At 41.7% G+C, this 23870-nt stretch overlaps 1 protein-coding gene and 1 long non-coding RNA gene across 2 annotated transcripts in view; both read right to left on the reverse strand.

Annotated features, from left to right (window-relative positions):
- loxl2b (lysyl oxidase-like 2b) overlaps nucleotides 1-20718 on the reverse strand; it is a 50007-nt gene extending 29289 nt beyond the window's left edge. Inside the window, exons 1-3 of the mRNA XM_080894464.1 lie at nucleotides 20563-20718; nucleotides 18433-18792; nucleotides 17992-18167 (exon numbers count right to left, since the gene is read on the reverse strand). Of these exons, the coding sequence (XP_080750590.1) occupies nucleotides 17992-18167; nucleotides 18433-18781 (525 nt within the window). The 5' untranslated portion in view covers nucleotides 18782-18792; nucleotides 20563-20718. The remainder of the gene's footprint in view (nucleotides 1-17991; nucleotides 18168-18432; nucleotides 18793-20562) is intronic.
- LOC308404425 lies at nucleotides 1312-3045 on the reverse strand. Its single transcript, XR_013973118.1, has 2 exons — nucleotides 1725-3045; nucleotides 1312-1479 (listed from the first exon to the last, which is right to left on the reverse strand). It is a non-coding gene; the product is annotated as an uncharacterized lncRNA (long non-coding RNA).
- Nucleotides 20719-23870: the final 3152 nt, after the last annotated feature.

Below are 23870 nucleotides of genomic sequence, written 5' to 3' on the forward strand. Positions count from 1 at the left end.
TCTTATTTTTCACAGTTCCTTAAATGTTGGTTCTTAATAATTTTGGTCAATGGAAATTACCCTGTTTAGTGGACACCAAGGTTTGAGACTGGAAAGTGACACAAACACAGCCTATGGGTTCACAAGCTAGTTTACTCCTAGTACTGGTCCCAAGCCCCCAAAAATGGAAAGCCTTTATCACAAAGGGCTTCCATTGTAAAATCTTTGCCAAATACGCTTCATCCATGCACCACATGATCCATCTGCTGTGGCAACTTGACAGGAAATGAGAGAGAAGCCAGATGTATCATATAGAGGACCACAAGGTTGGTGAGTGTTACTACAAGGTTAGAATAGTCAGAAAAATGTCATTGCACAGAAAAAAACCCAACTTTTTTTTTTTTTGCCAAAAAAGACTTCAATAGTGTAACCCAAGCTATATACCACATCTGTCTTGAAATAGCTATTCCTGTGTTACATTATGCATAATCAAAGACTCTTACCCCCTGTACAGCTGCTCAGCAGTGCTCTGTCTGCACTGGTTATAAATCTTCCCCAAACTGCACAAACATTTTTACAGTGAATTATCTTATTAAGCCTAATCACCGTGGCCGACTGCCTTCTTACAGGTTTTTCTGGCTTTAGAAGCCAAAGGCATCAAAGGGTTTCTATGGCAAAATGTGCAACATGTTTTAGCCTGTCCCAGTTAAATCCACAAACACCATACTGTACACATGCAGGAGGAAGCAATTAACAAACTGCTACTTCTTTCCAGATGCCTCATGTCTACATGATCATCAGCCACAGGCCCTAGCAGTTTAGTTCAAGACTCGGGCAGTACCACACTAGCTTAGACAAAACATCATGTCATTTAATGTTGGTTTCCTTAAGTATTTTATTTAAGGAGGCTTTTTCTGTCATGCATAAATAGAGAGCAGCATAGTCATGCACATGTAACTGTTGATATGAGATCGTTTTAAAGGCTATGACCCAGTCCAAAAGCAGTGCTGCTTTAGAGGAGCATAGTTTCTTTTTTTTTTTCTTTTTTTTTTTTTTCTTTCCAGTTCATTTTTATTGCATTATCAAAGCCAAGTATGAAACAGTATGAAAGCAAAGTACGCTGCGTAAGACATCATGTACAAAGCTGGACTATTCATCATGCACCTAATAAATACCAGAATTTGATGCTCATAGCTGGAATTATGTTTGTTTTATGCACACAGTGCCAGTGAACAATACAGTTAAGAGGTTTTTTTTTTTGTTTTTTTTTTTTAAATGACATCAGAAACAGCAGTATGCGACATTACGTGATGGCAGAGCTTCAGTTCATCCTTTGTCTTTTTTTTTTTTTTTTTTTTTTTTTTTTTTTAATAAATAGGACAGGGGGAATGAATGAGAGAAAGAGGGGGAGAGAAAGAAAGAAAACCAAAGGGGAGAAGAGACGGTGAGAAGGGGGGGGAAGAGAGAGAAAAAAAAAAAAAAAAAGAACTCCTGGGTCACCTGTATGGAGAAAAAAAAAAAAACAAACAAAAAAAACAAACAGAGGAGACAGCAAACAACAAAGAGCAACATAATAATAGAGAAAACAAAGCACCATCACAATAAACTAGCTAGCCATAGATATCAATATTTACTAAATAATAAACGATATTGTGCAGCACGCAAGATAGACAGCGCACAGTGTGCTTTGAGGTAGCAGCCAAGAAAGCTTTAGTCCGCGTCTGTGAATACCCATGTGTGCATACCTGTGTGGATCAGCATGCTTGCATTCCAAAGGTTTCTCCATGTAATGATCTGCTAGGGAGTGTGGGGGGGCCACAGCCCCGTCCTCCAGGGTGTGAAGCGGGTATGGAGGAGATCAAAACTCCAGATATCCAGAGGCCCCCAGAACACAAGAGACCATGGAAGACCAACAGAGGGGCAGCCGCGCCACTATTCCAGTAAGAGCTGAGGAGAGTCCCAGATGAGGGCTCGCCCAGCAGCCGCGGAGCAGAAGTCAGGGGGAGTTGCAGTGACGCGCCCGTGAGCTCCGCCGGCCCCCAGCTGCGCCTGAGTGACCGAGCCCCAGGCCGAGAGGCCGGGGGCACCCCACCTCCAAAGGGGGCCCGAGCGAGCCCCAGGCCCCAGGCCCCGACAAGCGGCCGCCAAGGAGTGAGCCGGTGTGTACCCGGACGCCCACCCCCAGACACAAAGAACCACCAACACACCGACACCTGAGGGAGTCCGCCACCGGCAGGGGAAGTGGTGGTGGGTGGAGATAGGCCTCCAAACCTTGGAGGGCCTGAGGTGTCCCCAGAGAGGTGGCGTCTGATACCCAACCTGACATATAGACACAGACATACAGGCACACACAGACACAAACATCCATTCCCACCCTCATGCTCTCATATGCACTCACTCCACACTCAACCAACGTGGAGACAGACATAAAGAGACGCTGTACACACAATCACACTCCCCAAGCGTACTCTACAAACCGGGTCTAGGTACCCTTGCCCCTGGAGGGGGGAATTGCACCCAGACCCAGGTGGTGTTACCCTTTTCCCTGCGGTGGGGAGAGGCAGACCACCCCGACTCCGCAGCAGCAGGGAGGCCCCACACCCCAGACCGCAGTCGGACGGCCAACTCCTCCTACTAGCCCTCCCGCTCCAGCAGGCCGCAGAGAATGGGGGTGGGAGAAGACTCCAAACCTCCCTCCACCCGCTCATTGTAGTGTTGATGCATATGTGTTCTAAGGTGCAATTAAAACCCAGGAGGGCATGGAGCTACCTGCCATGGAGCAGCAGGTAAGCGCATAGTCCCTCCTGCTAGCCCTCAATGACTAAGTGTATTTAAAATTGAGAGGTGGGCAACGACGTCAGGGGTGAGGTATACACCCTGATGGTAAATTGGACTCCGTGATTGTGCCCACCCCCAAGATCCTATATGTATGTGTAATGAGAGTGTGAATAATGTGAATGTCTAAGTTGTGGGATAAAATTGAGGCAGAGGCAGCCAGAAGGGGACAGGGGGGGGGGGGGGGGGGGGGTAGCCTCCTCTGCACCCTGGTGACATACCCCCACTCCAAGGCCCTGCATGTGTGGGTGGTTGTGGAGGAGCGGGAACAGGGAGGCAGCTGGAGATGGGGAGGGAAGGAAGGGAGGGGCAGGTAACCCCTCCCTGGGGCCAGCTCCCCCGCTGACCCCAGTAGGCACTCCCACCCTCCGCGACCCGCCAGGGAAGGGGGGCCCAGGCCCATCAGACCGGGGCCCAGTGCAGTAGCGCCCTCCGGCTCCACAGAGCCCTGGACAGTCCACCCAACCCCACCACAGAGAAAACTGCACCCACCCCACCATCCACACATCTTCCAGACTACATAAGACGGTAAACGCCCAGGCTGAGATCTTCCTCCACCTCTCCTGTATCTCCCCCTCCCGCAGAGAGTTCCTGAAGAGAAGAAAGCTCCTGCAAGATGTGACCATCCCCCCCACCAGATGAAGAGCCCCCCAGGCGGCTCGACGCACCGGCGGCACCCTGCTCCAGGGCCGGGCCCCCATGCACCCACCCGCCCACAACCCCGGCAACACACCAACCAGGACCCAAGCCCCCGAGGCCCGGCCCGGGCCCCAGCCCAGAGACGGAGCGCCCCCAGAACCTCACGCCCATCCCGGACCCACCCAGGGGCAGCCAGGTTGCCAGGTCAGTAACCCACGTCCGTCAGCACAGACCCTCCCCTAGCCCCGCTGCACGCAGCCGCGAGGAAACAGTCACCTGAGAGCCAACAGAGCCCCCAACCGGACGTGACCGCTACCCCGGGTTGAGGAGCATAGTTTCTGAGACTAAAGAAGGCCAGTCTTGTCAGGTGCATGAGAAAAAGCAAGCTTCTTGTTTTCATTTGGTGAAAAGTACTTGAATTGCAGAGTAATGTCAATTGGAAATTAAATGTGTGCTTTAACTTTGGGTTTGGATCGTGCCATGCTTGGATCGCGTGCACAAATGTATCAATGACCATAGGAAAGAATGTATGCTTGAATGTGTGTACGTATGTTGGGGGATATGTACGTATCTTTAACATTTGGAAATATGATTGTTATCCAAAATTGTGAATCTTTTTTTTTTTTTTGACTGTATGTTTTAAAAAGTAGCTCCATCTCTGCAGCTACTGGGCTTTTTAGAAGCTTTCAGTTTTCATTTTACAGCCTACTTTTACCTTCACTGTCATTATTTCTGCTCCCTACAGGGAAAGGCTGCTGTTTCCATCTGTTTCCAAAAGCTCTTATTACTATACTCTACTTGCTTTTCACCAAATGGCCAACAGGCAGAGTTAGCAATTAGCTGGCAAACATAGTGTTTCTAGTTGCTAAGGAGATTTTTTTTTTTTTTATCAGGAAAATAGAGTGAATATTGGTCCCTCAAACTACCAAATCAGAGGTGTATACACTCTGACTATACTCTGGTACACAACTAGGTTGTGTCTTGGGAGATGGTTGAAAAATCTCACATAGAATAAGGATGTAGTCAGGATGTAGGATAAAGTAACAAACCTCTCATAGATTTGTGGCACTAAATCTGTGAGCTAATGTTAACGTTCCCAAACATAGCTTTGCACACACAGATCTTTATTTCATTTTTTAATTATACTTCAAATATTCCACACTATAGCTTTTGTTTATGTGACAGGAACCCTTCCTTATATCTTATCTCAACAGTGCATTGTTCTACATTTGCCTTTATTCTCCTGACTATAACAAAAAGTTCTATCATGGAAATAAATAAGTTGTTCATTTTAGATGAGGATTTCAATTTATTACCTTAGGGATGACCATATAAAATTATAATCTTCACTATTCTATTTCAGCAGGAAAATATGTATGTCTGATACCTTTTTCCTATTCCACATCTCCACCAATGGCCAAAATTGAAGTAGATTTATCTGCCATGTCAAAGTCATTCAACATTGAAATAAATAAATGTGGGGAACTAATGTTTCTAAGGCAGAACTTCCTCCCAGGCAACAGCTGTGCCTTGATAAAACAGTGCCAAGGCTAGAGAGGTGACTTAAGGATAAACAGGGACTGAATGAGTACAGCCTGCATTTTTTTGCTTTGTAAAACAGAAAACAAACCATTCTGCACAGTAAAGATTTTACTGAAATCTGCAAAAGTGAATGCTGCATCATGAAAATGAAAATCAAAACAAATACAAAACAAATGGACCTTGTGATTTGGTACTATAAAATGAATCTGAAATAAATTATATTAGGTTAATACATTTATTTTACTAGAGACTGAAGCTAAAAGCATGAAAGAGAAAGTCAAATGTCATGATACACATTATTTCCGATCGGGATAATACAAAGAGAGCCCGGCTATGCTGAACTTGTTTCACCGTATGCCCTTATGGACGGTTGTGCTGACAGAGACAAGCAACATTCATAGAAGGTGAAGATGTGGAAATTATTTTGGTTCAAATGGAACTCCATACTGTTTACATTTGCGACTGCACCTGAAGAAACGTCCAAAGTTTCCATGACCAATTTAATTGCTTTCCACCATCGTTTGTAACTTCAACAGATCTGTGACGAATGATTGATTTGTATGCATTCAAGGATCCCCTGAACGTCTAAGCAGAATACACAGTGCCCTGAAACCCTGCAGGCAGTGAAAGACTGTCAAAAATCATCTCTTCTTTTTTCTTTAGAGATTAAATAAACATCTTACTATCCCATAAACCAAACCAACATTCTTGTGCTACGTGACAGTTCGAGCTAAGGGGAGGGAGTTCAGTCTGGCTGGAAGGAGAGCATGTTGCTTAACTCAACAGACTGCTCTTATACACGGCCAAGAATAACCTAGACATCAAATAATGATAAAGGACGGTTTCCTCAATTAGTACTTGCCTCCAAGGAAGGGCAGATGCCGCCAGAGTGAAAGCTACAAATCACTGTTCTGCCTATACTCCATTTACTCCTAAAGATAACCACATTAATCACTCTGCTCCGAGGCACTGATGTCTCAGCTTCAGAGGACATAAAACTGCATAAAGCCTGAAATCATGAAACAAGATAATGACTGGAAATGTGGCGATGGTGACCTTGTCTGGGTGTAGTGGATACACAGTACATGACTGGTTTGTGGTTATGCAAAAAAACTAATTGGGATTCATATGAGCGAGTAAATAGAGGCTAAACTAAACTTTTAGACAAGACACGGAGGCACTGAGAAAGATCACTATGAACACAAGAGGAGATTTTTAACATGTGTGTCTTGTGTTGTTCCTCTCAGGGGAAAAAGACCTTTCATGACGTTTTGCTTGTGCAAGAGAAAAAGCACACAGATGGAACTGTCATTAGTTGGATAAGCTGTACAGGAAACATGATTCACAGAGGCTACTTTGAGGTTTTCCACTGCATTTTTTTGTATTTATTACTATAACATTTCTTGACTAAAAATGCTAATAACATTGCTATTCTCTGGGCTTGTAATCTTAAGAAGGAAGTCATTTTTCTTACCATTTGCTATTCCCTTAGCAGCTTTCATGTGACATAGCAAAGGAATGATACAGGCAACAAGGGTTTGGTGGAGTCTTATAATAAAGCACTGGCATCACATTAAAGCGATTCTGTCAAAAACTAAAACGATGAAATTTTACATTTTGAATCAGTTGAGTTGGTGAATGCAAATTTATTCTTACAATTACCCCTCACATTCAACTCTGTAAAATACATTGCCTAATGCCTAATATTACGCTAGCGCAGGGGTCAGCAACTTAGAAATTTATCCTCAGCAGCAGAGGTGACTCTTGGTCTTCCTTTCCTGGGGCGGTCCTCATGTGAGCCAGTTTCGCCGTAGCACTTGATGGTTTTTGCGACTGCACTTGGGGACACAGCGACCTAGCTAGCTCCTAACTTCAAATTCCATGGAACCGCGTACGTTTCCATGGTTTCTGGATGCTACCACTGAATTTGACACCTGAGACAACAGCTTAACTGATCACTTTATTGGCATTTGAACAATCTGAATTGCTTTTAACTCTCAAGGACACCTTAGTGCATGTTTGTACTGGAGTATTTGCACCAGTAAATACGCAGATTTTCTGTTTTCCTTGGAAATATATGGTAGGTCACAGATCACAGTTAGGTCCTAAATAAAGTTACATCAATCTAATTCTCATTAGACTAATCTAAAAGCACAGCCAAGACTGGTAAGAGTATACACCAACATGTTTATGCCTCAGAAAATTATGGGAACCAGATGAAAATATTTTGCACTGATGAAATTGCATACGAGTCAGCTTTCAGACATAGACTAAAACAAGCTGCCATGAATTATGGGTACTGAAGTGGTTCATTGCCAGTCTGTCTAGGGATGACAGTTGGAGAGAAAGACATGAATCAAATCAGATGAGCCTCCACTACTCCCTGTTACAGGTTTAATTAAAACAAATTAACCAATTCAAGAAACACTGTCAACCTTTAATAATCCTCCAGGTCACCCGTGACCTGTTTAGGGATAGGGTTAGCTTTACTTCTACCCCTTCAAGTGGAATTTTCCCTCATTTGGCATCCCCAAATGGAGAACTGTAAGCCTAAATGTATTTGACACTATTGATTTAAAAGTTAAGCCTTCTATGTGTCTAACGACTAACCCTGACAACTCTAGATGGCTCACTGGCAACCACCTAGAGGATTGTCAGTGTTGTTTTTCTTTTAATATTACAAATGCTGTGTTTTGGATAAGTATTAGGCTATAATTCTCACATATGACATCTGAAAGGTAAGAGGGCGATGATCTATCAACTGTTAAAATAACAAATAGCCTATCAAACTGAATAAATTCTTTCCAATCTCCTTCCTCCCAGTAGCATAACATTTCAAAATTGAGAATTTGTGACATTGTTCCAGTTTTTTTGCAAACAGTTTCTGAAATGGAAACCTTGGAGTGCAGGCTCCATATAGTTACACTTTTTTGGTTTATTCTGTTAAAGGGAGGGCATTGTCAGACACCTCATCAGTTCCAACAAATCGACATCTGCTATACAGTCACTTCTTGTCTTTATTGTGAGGTATAAAGACTTGAGCCACTTTAACAAGGACAAAAATTGTACCGGCCAGATGACTGGACTGAAAGACATTCAAAAGGGTAAAATGGCTTTGTGAGATAGTTCTGGTAAGCAGTAGTGAGTACAGACGAGGTGAAAACTAGAAGAAGCGTGCTTGTGGATGTGCTGCCACATACCATACCTAACATGCTTGTGGTCTTTCAACCAACAGGGTTTAGTCGTGGTTTGGCTCATAAGAAATATAACCACCATTTATTTAGTTACATTATTTTATACAGAGTCATGTGTGAGTACAAAATACAACACAATTTTTGTTACTACATAGTTTCACTTCAGCCCAAAGTGAAGTACAGATTGTTTTTGAAAGGAACAATAAGGTGCATAGAGAGTAGAAACATATGGCTCCAATAAAGGCCTTTAGCAACTCTGCTCACAGAAATCACTTCACTTCCACCATGAAATACCGAGGCTCTGGGTTCATTGGCAGGGTAGGATTTAGTTGTAACGTCACTTTCTGAGAGTTGTAGAAAACAACCTTTAATTTTAGGCATTACTTTGTTTTCAGAATTATTTTTACAAGTCACTATCTGTGTGATGACATGGAAACATGTTTAATTGATAGCCAGCTTTTATTCAAAATCAGAATTCCACCAGCTGGAATGTTAATAGGAACATTAGAAGTTGGTGTTTTACAGAATCCAGAGAATGTTGCATTGCAGTCTGCAATTCCTCCATTAAAAGAGAACCTTTGTAACCAAACTGGAAACAGATGTTTCACAGTCATGACAACTGAGCTAGACTGGGGCGTAAATTACAAAGACAATGATTGAATGGAAATTAAGCCCTTTTATATAGCTCTAAAATGAAGTGACATTAAAATGTGGAAAATGAAGGCACGTTTGGGAATGATTGCTGGGTACAAGGAGTTGGCTCGGAGGAATCTATTGTCTCATCTTGTGTGAAAGTTCTCAGCACTGGTTTCTGTTTACAGGAAAGCAGATGGTAAAAAATATTTGAGTCTGACATTCCTAATGGAAACTGCCATTTAGACCAATTCGCCAACACCTCTTTGGTCTTGTATCAGTACTACCATTTTAAATTTGTGTTTTTTGATCATTTCCCTGTTGATGCAGGTGCAGCACATTAAATGAACCCAGCCTAAAAACAGCCATTTACACACACAGCTGCCACTGAAACAAACAAAGCACAACCTGCTAAAAATAGCCTAGCCACTGTGGAACTTCAAGAGCAAGCATATAGTCGGAGTTATCCATTTTAATGTAATTCCTGTCAAATAATAGCATATCTAAATAGTATTTTTAATTCTTTGGCTACTAGAGTTAGCCAAAAGACAGGCATTTAGCTAGAATAACCAGTTTGGGGTTTTTTTTGTTGTTGTTTTGTAGCTCAATTTTAAATTTCCTTTTCTTTCATAAATTTAAGATTATTTCTTGAACTTGCTCTCGCAGGTAGCCTTTTTACACCAGAACAATATTTACCAAAGCCTGTACAAAAAAAGCTACATGCTGACATGCGAATTATAGTTAGCATATGAAAGAAAGACAACCACAGCATCGGCCGCCAGTCTGTGGAAAAAGCTTCACTGTTGTTACCATCTACTTTTGTAACAGTCCAGAGTGATGCTAGGATGGAGGGATAAGTTATCAAGAATAAGTTATTAGCTAATGACCTAAACTAGCAAACCAGGTGAGCAAGCTTCATCCATACATCTGTATGTGTGTGTCATAGACAGACACCTCCCAGTTTGTGCTTCTAATATACAAACAAAAATCTAGGATTTCACTCTGCAAGACAACTACACTTATAGTATTATAACTCAAATACAGCTCAGAGGACAAGACTATTTAAACTTCTATTTAAAATTTTGGCCATACTACGTTTCAAAATGAGGGATTATCCATTGTTTGCTCACTGGCTAAAGATTTGTGGAAGGTATGACTTTTATGACTTTTTGAAACCAAGATGTCAGAAACATTAATCTTGAGGCTTCAAAACAGGACTTTAGAAACCAGTGGATGGCATCTTGATAGGTACTTCCATCTTTATATTTTTTTTGCTTCAAACGACCAATAGAAATGAAGAATCACAGGGAGTAGGCACATACTCTACACGTAAAGACCATGAGCTATGACCAGGACATAGTTCAGACCGAGTGCAGCAGCCAGCACAACACAAATTTTCAGCCATTTTTACTGAACGCAGCAGTCAGTGCAGTACAAACGTCTTTCTAAGTGAAGGGGCCATCAGGCAATTATATCCTACAGCCTCATATGTCAGCAGCAAAGTATTTTTTGTTGTTGTCTTTTGAGGAATTTGGTGCTTTAGCACAAGAGTATGCAGATTCACTTGCTTTTGGACCCAATCTCAACAAGCCCCTTGAGGAACTGCAGCTCTTGGCACTTCCACACTGAGTCCCTGGTGATTGCCACGTGGCACAGACACAGAACAGAGATTTTGGTTCATCACCTAAACTTTTCTCTGCTCTTTTGTGTGCACAAAATACTACCTACAAAAAGAGAGTTATTCCTTCATAATGTTGCAAGGTGCTTCCTCATACAGCATGGTCTGATTTTGAGCTTTTCTCCTAATAATGTAAGGTCTTTACCTTTACAGTATAAGGTAAAGTGACTGTTGTCGTGAACTGAGGTTATATGGCTATATCCATACTCAGGATGACAAAATGCAGCAATATTGTTGGGACTCATATAAACGAGCTTGCAACTGCTGCGTACATAATGAGAAAATTATGTAAATATGTAAGGTTTTGACACTACTTGATGAAGACAAATAAATAGAATTAATGTCACTGTAACATAATTTCACATTTCTGTGAAAGATTTTGGAAAACTTTGAGACAATATACCCAGCTGTAGAAGGTCACTTCGTAAGTAGTTTCATCATTTTCTGTTTATTGTGTTTGTGTCAAGAACACACAAACACATAAAAATAAAACATAAAAAAAATAAAAACCTGTAAACTCATCCAGTTCATTACCCTGCTATAAAATAGATGCAGAGGACTGCCAAAGTCACAAGGTGACATCTAAGTGCTTTCTATCCAACAATCACACTCCAAGTAAAGCATTAAAGCAATTTGGGATTCAGTATCTAGCTCAAGGATACTTTGGCACGCAGACTGAAGCAGCCAGGGTTCGAACCACCAACCCTCCAATTAGAGGATGGCATGCTCCACAGCCACTCTCAACAAAGAGACAATAAAGCCACTGCAATGCTCAAGTGACACAGCTGGAAACTCATAAGAATATGTGTATATCTGACTATCTAACAGTCTGCCTTCTAGTCTGACAGCAAATGTATTTTTCTGATGTGACACATTTTGCACATTATGATAGAGAGGAAGAAAAAGAGCAGTGTTAAAACAGGCAGACTAAATCTGCAGCGCATTAAATGTGAGAAATCTGTTCTGCATATGACGAGGAAAACAGAGAGCAATCAAACACATGCCTTCCATTGCCATCAACAAGTGCCTGGTAAATTAGCTTTGTACTGTCTGAACACAGCAAAAAGACAGATGTCCTTACACGTGAAATCACTTTTTTTTTGTGAAAGCAAACTCCCCTGCACGTGAGAGGCCCTGTTTACACCGATCTCAGAGAGAGCGCCTAATTTATAACTCTACAGAGGCTAAACATCCTCCTGAGATCCTCTGTGAGAATGTGATGCCTCAGGGCGAAAACCTTTACGTCACTGCAGAAACATCTACCAGCTGTGTGAGCAAAATAATGAAACGGTCCAAATCATTTTGAGGCTGTGACACAAAGGGCAGCCACGAATTAATCCATAGCACAAACATGCCAAAGGGGTAACAAGGAAGCAATTTATGGCGCTGAACCACGACATGGATGGAGGTTTACAGGGAAGGAAAGTGGGAGATTTGATTTCAAGGGCTCAGAGGAGGAAAAAATGACTAAAGAGAGGAAAATGGGAGCTCAGAACTCTGCTTGTGGTGATTTCATGGGTGCTTGTAATCTTCTTAGTAGAAAGACAGCAGCAGGGAAAGAGTGTGAGAGGGCTAAAACTGGTGTGAAAGAAAAAATAGAAATACAGAAAAGAGCTTTGTATTAATCTCCAAATTCTGAATTCATCCCTGCTTGTTCTAGCATGAGCCCGAGAAGATATGTCAGAAGAACAGAGACTATCTGAGCAAGGTAGCATTTGCCTTAGAGGCATCTTATCATCAAAATCTGTTTCCATCAGTCGTCACAGAAAACTCCACTATATATGAACTGTACTCATTCATCATTAATGCCTCACTGTCAAAACTGAAAAGTGGAGAAAATCACAATACACAGTGGTGTGGTGATTAGCAATGTTGTCCACACAGCATGAAAGTCCTGGGTTTGACTCTAGTACCTTCTAGATTTGAAGGTCCAGAAAGTCCTGGGCTCTCTCTGGGTACTCTTTCCTCTCGCAGTCCTGGTGATTCTAGATTGTCCATAGCTGTAAATGTGAGTGCAAATGCTTGTCAATAGACTGCAGACTGCAATAGACTAGCTGTTCCATAAAAGGCAGATGGGATTGGCTCCAACTCCCGGACAACCTTGAATTCAATAAGCAGAAGGGAATCTTTCACTTATCGGATTTAGATGTATGGATTCTATTTTATTTATTGACATCTCAAGTCAGGAATCATAGGTCAGAAAATTAAAAAAAGATTGTTAGCATTTTCTATGTTACCTATAGTAATGATATTAAACTTCTAAAATAAGGGGTATAGTAAAGGTCTATTTATGTCCCTACATGGACAGTTTAACTAATTATGTCCCCTAGAACTAACTATACTTGTATCTGCACAAGAAGTCCACTTAGTTGTCCATCCATCAATTCTCTTCTACTTATCTTTATCAGCGTCACGGGGGAGGACCTTGTATTTGCCTCTTAAATATTTTGGTATACAGAGGAGTTCATGGTCGACTCTATGACTGCCAGGTGATCAGTGGATGCAGCTGTAGAAGAAGTCACCACCATGCTTGACAGTTGGCATGAAGTATTTGTGTCGATATGCTATGTTTCTCCACACGTACTGCTGTGCATTGTGGTCAAACTTCCAACTTTGCTCCTTGGGAACTTTGCTCTCGAAGTCTTCTCGTTTGCTCAGAGTACCCTTCCAAGCAAACCATACTTGTTCAGTGTTTTTTTCTAATCATACTTACATTACCTTCAACATTAAAAATGCTGACTGGGGACTGTAGAGTCTGAGATGTAGCTCTAGAGTCGTTTGCAATTTGTCTCGTCATTGTACACGCTGACCTTGGGTGACGTTGCTGGGATTATGGCATGCTACACACCAGAAAACTGCTAAAACTGCTTCTTTTATAGAGGTGCTCACACTTGTTAATGATCAATTCATCAAATGTATTTGATTAGCAGGACCTGGCTGTTACTTACAATACTAATCCCTGCGGACGCAGTAAAGGTGTGCTTGGTTTTTCACAGGGCGGCAGAGATTCCTGAGAGATTTCTGAGTGCCTCCTGCCCCTTTGTGCAGCAGATCACTTAACACTTCTCCATAAAATCAAACAACTCAGAATATTCCTGTTTCAGTGGCTGATCTTCTCATTTTTTTTACCTGCTGTTTTCCATCCCTCTCTGAATGCTGACATGAAAAAAATAGGCTGACAAATCTGACTGCATCACTGTTATTCTAACTTGAATAAATGAAGCAGCCCTCAATGGTCAACGCCAAGAATCACATTTCATAGGGGCGATCGTGGCTTAGGGGCGATCGTGGCTCAAGAGTTGGGAGTTCGCCTTGTAATCGGAAGGTTGCCGGTTCGAGCCCCGGCTTGGACAGTCTCGGTCGTTGTGTCCTTGGGCAAGACACCTCACCCGTTGCCTACTGGTGGTGGTCAGAGGGCCCGGTGGCGCCAGTGTCCGGCAGCCTCGCCTCTGTCAGTGCGCCCCAGGGTGGCTGTGGCTACAATGTAGCTTGCCATCACCAGTGTGTGAATGTGTGCGTGAATGGGTGGATGACTGGATATGTAAAGCGCTTTGGGGTCCTTAGGGACTAGTAAAGCGCTATATAAATACAGGCCATTTACCATTTACCATTTAAACCCTGAAACTCACTGATGTTGAAACTGGTTTTAAATGGAATGAAATGCATTCGCAGGTCAGGCCTCAAAAAGCCTCTGCATAAACTGAAGTGCAGCAGGCTTCCTCAAAGCCAGAGAGGAATACATAAACACGAGGGAGATGCCACTGTAAATATTTCTGGAGATGCAGGCTGTGCCTCTGTGTTGTTTACTGTCCAGCTGTCTGAAACACAATGCTAAATATATGTTTGCTGTAATCCATCTATACCTCAGAGAACAAATTTGTGGAATGAGATGCGTTTTTCCGCTATTCTTAAAAAAGTCACAGTGAAAACAACACTTTTTTTTCTATGAGAAGATAAAAAAGAAAGAAAAAAAAACAGACACACACACAACAATCTGCACAGGGATTGCAAAGTTCACCAAAATGTGCATGCAAGGATTCACATTTCATCTCCACGTTTGCTTAATGGCATGTGGTAACTTTTACAGAAAGGTAGGCAGAGTCTATGGCCCTCCCAGAGCTCCATAAAATAAACAAATAAACAAATAAAAATTAAGTAAAATTAAATTAAATGTAAATAAATTTTCCTTTAGTTTTAAATAACACAAAATGGACCAGATTAAAATGTCCCGCCCTGTCACCCTTATATCGATTGAGGATGTTTCAGTTTGAACTGGTTTTAAACACTTTATATTCTGTTTAATCTACAATAAAGTATCATATTCTATAAAATTATGGGTTTCTAGTGGCTGAGGACCAGACCAGCTTTTAATCTGCTCCAGAAGTCCTATATCTTTATTTAAAATGCTTAATAAACATATTTTTAAGCTTGTATTAGCAAAGCAGCTCCTTAAACTTTGTACATTGGTCAACCGAACTGATTAACCAAGACGTTAATCTGAAAGTGTTAGTGGAGCCTGTACTTAGTCAAATTATCTGTTTTATTAAAATAAAAAAAGACACGGCAGGGTTCCATCTCCCCATCATTAAAGCTTTCATTGCTAGCATGCTAAACAAGTTATTAACAGTTATTAAAAGCAAGAGAAAGCACTCTTATAGTGATAAATGAGACAGCTTGTTTACTTTCTAAATAAAGCTAGCTCTGTTTTCATACTAGGTGCAGCTCATAACTGATATCAGTAGAGTAAAAGTGGGGCCAGCAGCAGCTTGTCTAGCACGCTAGTCTCCCATCAAAGATCAGAGGTTTATCTGCAGTGTGCTTCCCCAAACAACCGATTGCTCTGCTTGACAAGCTTCAGACATTGTTAATTGGAAATGGACACACCCATGACAGTGTTTACCCCATATGGATTTCATTATAAAGCTAAATTAATTCTGCTTCCAGAGACAATAGGCAACTGCAGCCACAAGATGGCAGTGATGTAAAGGATGGATGCAAGCAGGAAAGCTTTATGAGAGAGCTCTGTTTGAGATAAAACAAGAAAGAACACTTTACTTTAGTATGTTTTAATTGATATCTATTTTTAGATTTCACTAGACAAGTACTGCTTGCTTTGCTTGCCCTGACGTAATGCCACTGACGTAGCTTGCTATCTTGGTATACACGGTTAAAGACATTGCAATAAACTTACTATCACTCGAAAAGGCAGCTGTGCTCCTACATCCAGCCCACATCCCCACATCCCCAGCGACATGCCGTCATAGCTGCCATTCAACACTAGAATGCCCCTACACTGGTGCGTCACCAGATAATAAAGCTGGGCCCTGGCTGTGTGGCAGAGTGGGGCTCCCAGCTGGCTGTGTTTTACACGCTGAGGCCCATGTGATTCCTCTTAGTGAGTGGAAAAGCTGAGTCTGATTTTTTATTTTATTTTTTTTAATGTGACTTGAGACATGTAGAGCTCTACAGCTGGGCTCTCTGAACAATCACAACCTTGATATTTAGTCTTGTAAACTTAAGGCAATCGTTTAGATGGATCTGATCCTGTAATGCAACTTTACAAATTAAAGTGTTTTTACAGTGAGCATGATCACATATGTGATTAAAAAAACATTTTCTGCCTCTAGAGGGAGCTATGTAAAGTCTGATAAAAGTTCTAAAGCTATTGCAATTAAGTCAGAATCCGCTGGAGCAGAATTTGAAAAGACACAAAGTTATTTGAGGTCTGAAAAAAATGTGTTGTGGAGTTCAAGTAAGCTCAGCAGATCTCTGAAGCCTGAAGAAAGCTGAATATTCTTCTGCCTAAAGCTTTGTTGCTTTTTTTTTTTTCCAGTGGTCGTTCACAGTATTGAAAGCTCGTTCCACAAATACCACTAGATAAAAGAGACTTTTTGGCCCATATTAACATGATACTATCACACAGTTGCAGATTTAACGGCCACACATCCATGATATAAATCTTGAGTTCTACCAAATCCCAAAGGTGCTCTACTGGATTGACATTTGGTATTTGGTGCCTGTGGCCATTTGAGAACAATGGACCCATTGTCATTTTCAAGAAGCATGCTTGAGAGGATTTGAGCTTCACGACATGGTGCATTATCATGGTGGAAGTAGCCTTCAGAAGAGGGTACACTGTAGTCATAAAGGAATGGACGTGGTCACCAACAATACTCAGGTAGGCTGTGGTGTTTAAATGATGCTTTGTTGGTACTAAGGAATCCAAAGTGTGCTAGTGATTTCCGTTGCTATAGCACATGTGCATTCAGAGATGCTCTTCTGCATACCACGATTGTAATGACTAGTTATTGGAGTCAGTGTTGACTTCTTATCAGCTTGAAGCAGTCAGGCGTCTAACCTTACATTAACAAGGCATTTTCACTGCCATTCACTGGATATTTTCTCTGGATATTTTGGGGCTCTCTGGTCGTGTGGAAAATTCCCAGTAGATCAGCAACTTCTGGAATACTTAGACATGCCACGTTCAGAGTCCATTAAATCACCTTTTTTCCTTACTTTGCTGCTCAGTTTGAACTTCAGAAGTTTGCCCTGACCATGTCTACATGCCTAAATACATTGAGTTGCTGCCATGTGATTGGCCTATTAGACATCAGCATTAACAACAATTTAACAGGTGTATCTAATAATGTAATAAAGGGGCTGGTGAGTGTAATTTGCCAAAAAACATTGCCACACCTCTGTTTGACATAACAACAGTCATAGTAACTTTAACAAAGTCTGTAGTCAGAAGGACAAGATCACAGACTCAGAAAGTATTTTTTTTTTATCAACAACACTAAATCCTTCTATTTGTTTTTGGAAAGAAACAAGGAAAACTCGACTGAACAGGTCAGTAAGACAGAAGCAGAGTTAGTTCTGGTTTGCAGTTTGCTCATAACAGTGGAATGCACTGTTATGAGGCCTGCACGGTGAGCAGAAAGATAACATTCTGCTTGTGGAGGCAATTAGCTCTGAGCCCATTAGCAGGCCCAAAAGCAATGCTCAGCTGGGCTTTTAAAGGTTCCAGTCAAACTGCTATGAAAGTTTTAAGTCTGACACCTAACAAATACCAGTGAACTTTCCCCAACGCGCTTTCAATGCAGGCTATTCAGAAAGGACTATTAATAGGACAGATAGTGGTTGAGAGCTGCTGGCTTTTAGTCCACAGCAGCTGTTTTTCAACCAAATTAATTTTTTTAGAGGTGAGTTTGACGTACAGCAGCTCCATATGTTATACTGCTAGTGCTATTCTATTATGGAAGAGCTTTATTAATTGGTAAAGCTGTGAAATAACACAGGATCTCAGATTGAGGTTGACCTATTTGTTTGGACAAGAACAAATGTTGGATCCAGTATTTTTTGTACACTTTAAAAAGGCTTCTAAGGCTTAAATGGTGTTCATCACAAGATAACAACAAACACAGCAGATCCTAGCTAACAAACACATGAAATACAAAAGTTGGATAGAACTATTGGGCCTTGTAAGTTTACCTCCACATGGTTGGGCAGAGTGTTGAGAAATTTAAATCCCGGGATCCTCTTGTCGCTGCACACCACTCCTACATCTTCGCTGTGCTTGCAGTCTGAAATGCCGATCCCGTTGGACTGACACTGTGCCAAAGTCTTTTCTTTGCCAGTACAGTGGACATTGTCGAACCAGATGGGTCCTGATGAGACAAAATAGATATTAATCCTTGCTTCTGTGGGAAGGAATTTTATTTTCAAATAACAAATATTTTTTATTATTTGTCTTTAAGTACTATAGTAGTACATAACTGAAAAAATAATGCCAACAAGGTTATATCAATAACATGTTCATCCAGACATGCCATCTATATTGTGAATATATGTTAAATATGTTATATATGTTATATATGTTGAATATATGTTAAATATGTTTCCACGCTGATGAGAAGAAAAGTCCTGCAGTACCTTCTCCTTTCCCATATTTAGAAGATGGCAACCATGAGACAGCTTCCACGTAGCCCAGCTCCCTGCACACCACCTGGGCAGCATGGATGTTGAAGTCATCATCACAGACGGTGCCCCACTGGTTGTTGTAGAAAACCTCTACTCGGCCCTCATTGTGTTTCCTCTTTTGCCCTGCAAGTCGGAGCTGAATCCTGGGCGTGTCTGGATCCAGCTGCGGGGCCGTGTACTCTTCCTGTTCTGGGTATGGGTAGCCTGGGGGGTAGCCGAGGTGCTCATACTGTGCAACTGACAGCTTTAATAGCACCAATAGAACAGCAGTGCGAGCATATAGGTTCTGGATGACCCGCATTTTGGTTGGAGCTAATGAAAAGCCAAAAAGAGAAGAAAAAATTGCAATGATATTTGTAGTCCTTTTACAGTCTGAGAACCACAAAGGTCCACAGAGAAACCTTTTGTGAACCAACTAACAAACAATGATGCTGCACTGCATTATGGGAATTAGGGACTACTAGGGACTAAATGTCAGGCTGTTAATCACAGACCTGCCTCTTCAAACAGCCTCCCTAAACCCGCACTTCAATATTTTTATGCTGAAAGTAGATTAAATAGCTGTGTGACGTTAAAGGGGTCTCTCATTATGACAACCCCAAAAAGAATAATCACAAAACTCTGCACTTCTCTTCAGTACCGTGAAGCCTTTAAACAGATTTCCACTCTTGTTTCTGTTAAGAGATTTACTGTTTGGTTATACTCTCATAGATTTCATCAGGCCCGTTAGCAGAAGTAAAATATTTAGTTCACGAGGCGGTGGAGACTAAATACAGAGCTAAAAGGTGCGCAAATACTGGACTTATCTCAAAATACAATCTAGTGTTGGTTCAGCTCTGTTGGCAGTTTAAGAAAAGGAAAAAAGGAAAAGGAAAAAAAGTGCATGTCCGCACGTTATAAGCTCATGGTACTGTATGTTGACTTTATTTTTTCTCAATCATAATGACATCTGCATTAAAACGTTTAAAAAAAATAAGTGACTAAAACTGACTTATTTTATTTCTATCTGACTTACTGGACTTATATTGAGTAAAACATTTCTCGTGATCGCCCACTAGTTTTCTGTGAGTGAAGAAAAGCTGGCCTCCAGGGAAAATCCTGTCCTTTTGTTGGAAAAAACATCTGTTAGAAAACATATGATCCATCAACTGTGCAGGCCTTCAACTCTCCTCACTGTAACGTGGCAGCAGTTACACAAGCTAGAATCAACACACATCACACATGAACAGATGGAATGAAGCCCACAGACTTGGCGTCTGCTTTCAATGTGTGAGTCTAAACCGCTGTGATGACAAAAAAAAATCGTGGTCAGTGTGCACGGACACGGTAAAGTTCAGGTAAGGCGAGACACATAAGAACACAGCAGGCTCCCCCCCCCCCCCCCAGCTGATCATTTGTTTATTTCTGAGTGAAGCTGCAGGCACTCTGCGGCTTCTAATCAAACGGACCAATAGATCCGAAATTTTCTTGCTCGCTTTTGTTAAAACAAAATGTCAAGAACTTCAGTGAAGTGGACACCCTGATATCTGAAACCTTTTTTTTTTTATCCTCTTCTGCAGATAGGTGTATGAGTCTAGTCTGCTGTTAGAGGAGAGCTGTGCATTGGCTGCAAAGGTCAAAATGTCAGTTTATAAGAATGTCAGCCAGTCTTCTCATGCTCTTTGCTAAACCGCTGAGGAGAGTGCTTCCCTGCAAGTAGACACTCTGGAACTCAGCAGTGGATTTTTAGCATGAATTTTTCTTCAAAGTAACATGTACGACACATATGTTCACTCCAATTTCAGATGCATCTTCATCACCAGGAAGGAGTCTTGTAAAGTTTTTAGAGGCTGTGGTGACAACTTGAATTCCGGAAAACTAACTCACTTTTTTACCTATATTACATAAAGTTCCAATGTGATGCTCAAAGTCACACAATAGTAATGGCTTCAGTAATAATATTTCAGCACTTTGAGACCTCGAAAACGACTCTTAATTCGCTGAATTTAGGGCGTAAAGAAAACTTTCAAGGCAAGCTTCCTGTCTCAGTAACAATGGCTAGTTACATTCTTGAAGTGAGCTGCAAGCTCTGGCTGAACTTACTTTTCTTCTCTCCGTTGAAGACCGTCCCTCCTGAAGTTGCAGCAACAGCACGGTGCGTAAAAACAAAGTCTGAAGTCAGCTGTTTTTCTTCTTCTGCCGCTGCTGCTGCAGCTCTCTAACTTTCACTCCCTCCAATGCAAAAATGAGCCGGCCTCAACAGCGGTACCGCCCACTGACGCCCACCTTTACCATGAGATCAGCAAAGATGGACCGGGACGTGAAAAACTGCACATCCGACTAGCACTGACAGAGAGCTCACAGTGGATGAGAGCGTGTGGAAAACTGTTTTCAATTATGGTGGAGGGGGGGAGCATGAAAGAAAGCATAAAGTGGCTGCACAGCTCAGTGTACAGTGTAGAGACGTGTGATCCCAACCAGTGTGTCTGTGTGGGGGTAGGCGTTGCTTGTATGGGACAACACATCACAATAACTGAAATTTAAAAATATATATAAAAAAAGAAACAGCTTTCATGTTTGACATCAATCAAGCAAAGGACAAATCTACTGTATTTTATTTGAATCATATTTTTCCAGCTTAAAGTATTCTATACTCAGGAGGTTAGGACCTCCAGGACCTTCTGCTTCTGGCTGCTTCCCAATCCACTGCAGGCAGTCAGTCCACCTGGTGGGCAAGACTGGAGGATGAGGCCTCAGAGTATAAATGAACATACTTCTCAGAACACACTTCTATATTGTGAATACTTTCTGATTGCTCCTGGGATGTTTTATAATAAGTTGGATGCTGGATGTCTGATTTCCATGAGCTACAAGCCATAATCACCAAACTGAAAGAAAAATAGATATTATACCAGTTACTCTGGGACAGCTGGAGAGGCCTTTAACCCATCAGGATGACAAGAATTTGATTCTTCTTGCAAAGAGTAAGAGGATGCAAGATTTCCGATTTCCTGGAGGATGAATGAACTGATACCACTGAACGTAGGCCACACGCACCTGACCTAATACAGTAGAACGCCGCTGTCAGGTGTCAGGCGTGCACACAAACACACTACTGAGTAGCATTTTGAGTTGCTGAAAGTTTGGTAAAATGAAAGTTTGGTAAAATGGACTATCCTGCTACATCATTTTCTGATTTTCTTTGAATTCAGTCCTCTGTGGATTGATCATTTTAAATCCAATTAAAAATGTTTGTTTCATTCCTAACACATTACCCAGTCTACATTAGCACAGATCACGTTTTGTCTGTAGCTACCTTTTATGGGGTGGCTGCAGCTCAGGAGGTAGAGCAGGTCACCTACTTATCGGAAGGTTGGTGGTTCGATCCCTGGCTCCTCCAGTCTGCATGTCAAGTATCCTTGGGCAAGATACTAACCCCAAGTTGCTCTCTGATACATCCATCAGGGTGTGAATGTAGTTAGAAAGGACCAAGTATAGTGAATGTGGCATGTTGTATAGAGTGCTTTGAGTACTCTGGGATAGTAGAAAAGCACTCTATAAGAATAAGACCATTTACTTTTTCAAAGAGTTTGTTTGTCCAAATATGTCATCAAAGGCAACACATTCATTTTCACACAAATATACTTTGTCACATGTAGAACACACAAAATAAATGAAACATTATGTTTCTTCCTTTTTGTCACACAGTGGGCTTGCAAGTAGACCACAGATTAGAGCTTGTGTGCTACAGCCAACCAATCACACTGTACTGTGCTCCTCTCCCTGGTACTCCCTCTTGTTCTGTTCTGCTGAGCATAACATTGGTAGACATGAAAGTATTAGTCCTAAAGAAGAACCTGATCACCGTCTGTTTCCAGGATTCTTTTCACACAACATAAACCAGAGTGCTCATTAGTGACTCTGCAGTGCTGCTTTGACAGCAAACAGAGGGAAAAAACCTCTATGTGAAATGTCCTGAAGTCTCTTAACTCATAAGACTTCTTTCAGATGAAAGACAAGGGACTCTAAGCTTTGTCTTACTCGTGTGACATGTCTAGCACTTGCCATGCCTTTGATAATTCAGGTTTCCTGCCATTTGTAGCTTTCAGTGTAAGATGTGTCACTTGATGATCATGTGTTCCACTGCTTTCACTCTCAGCCGCTGATGCATTAGAGTAGACTGGCACATCAGGCAGTAACTGATCCTGATCAGTGTGACATGAACTGCATTTCCTCTTCTTTCGTTTTTGTGTTTGTGAGTTGTCATGGAGCTCGTGATAATCCTTGCCTTTCACAAATTTTGTCAAGGTGAACATATGATATCTGATGACCAGCAATTAATTTTTGCTCTCTGTCGGGGACATGAGCCTGAGACCTTGACATCACACAGCATTTATGCAATCTATATGTGTCCAAGGGTAACATCCTGGCCTTTCTATTGATTCAACAATTGTTAGGGATGGGCAAGCAGAGCACACAACCTTTCTTTTTGATTGCAGCTTCTACATTTTATGACCACAAGAGCAGTTAAGTGATACTTTTTTGCAGCTGTTTTGATTCTATTGCTAGAACTGTCTTTATCAACTCAGTTTTAACCAAACTGAAATTGAGCTGAAATATTTCATTTACGTTGTATCAAACATGAGAATAGGAGAGTCATCCCCACAGCCACTAAACAGGGGGTCGTCTGATTACATCACACAGAAAACAGGCAACCAGATTTAGACTGCACGAACCAGAGGGCAGGGTTTCATTTCTGAATTCATGCTGTGAACATCTTTGCTCTCAGCATGACTCTAATAACCTAGGCTCCAAATCTATTGTTTGCTAGGTATAGAAAATTTAATAAGTGGAGACAGATTCTTGAAGATTAGGCATTCTATCAAGGTAACAAATCATCTTGATGTCGCTGATAAGGAGGAAAAGGCTGAAGCCCTCTGGAAAAGTGAGTACTGTCGTAAACAGAATACAACCAGGCTACCTCAGGCTGCCGAGAGCATGGGAGTCCCTTCAACAGCCTTTCTGGCAGTTGAGAAACCAAATTCCACATCTTGAGAGCATTAGATTACACAATACTTCTTATCCATAATGGACTTTGGTGTCATTTTGCCCCTGCTCAGGCTTCTCTGGCCTGTCACCTTCCTGCTGTCTGGCCCTTCTCCACATAGTGATAGCATTAAGTGTGACTTGCTAATGTCATGTGGGGTGTGACCTAATGACCCAAGGCAAGTGTTAGGTGTGTAGACTGGAGTTTTTTTTTTAAACGCCTAAAAAGTTATTTGTTAAAATGTTTTCAACTTGTCACATACAATGCTAGGTCAGGACACACAGGCATTACATTTGGTAAATGGCCTGTATTTGTATAGCGCTTTTACTAGTCCCCCCTAGGGACCCCAAAGCGCTTTACACAC

This window comes from Rhamphochromis sp. 'chilingali', assembly GCF_963969265.1.
Source record: "Rhamphochromis sp. 'chilingali' genome assembly, chromosome: 10".
NCBI classification, from domain to species: domain Eukaryota; kingdom Metazoa; phylum Chordata; class Actinopteri; order Cichliformes; family Cichlidae; genus Rhamphochromis; species Rhamphochromis sp. 'chilingali'.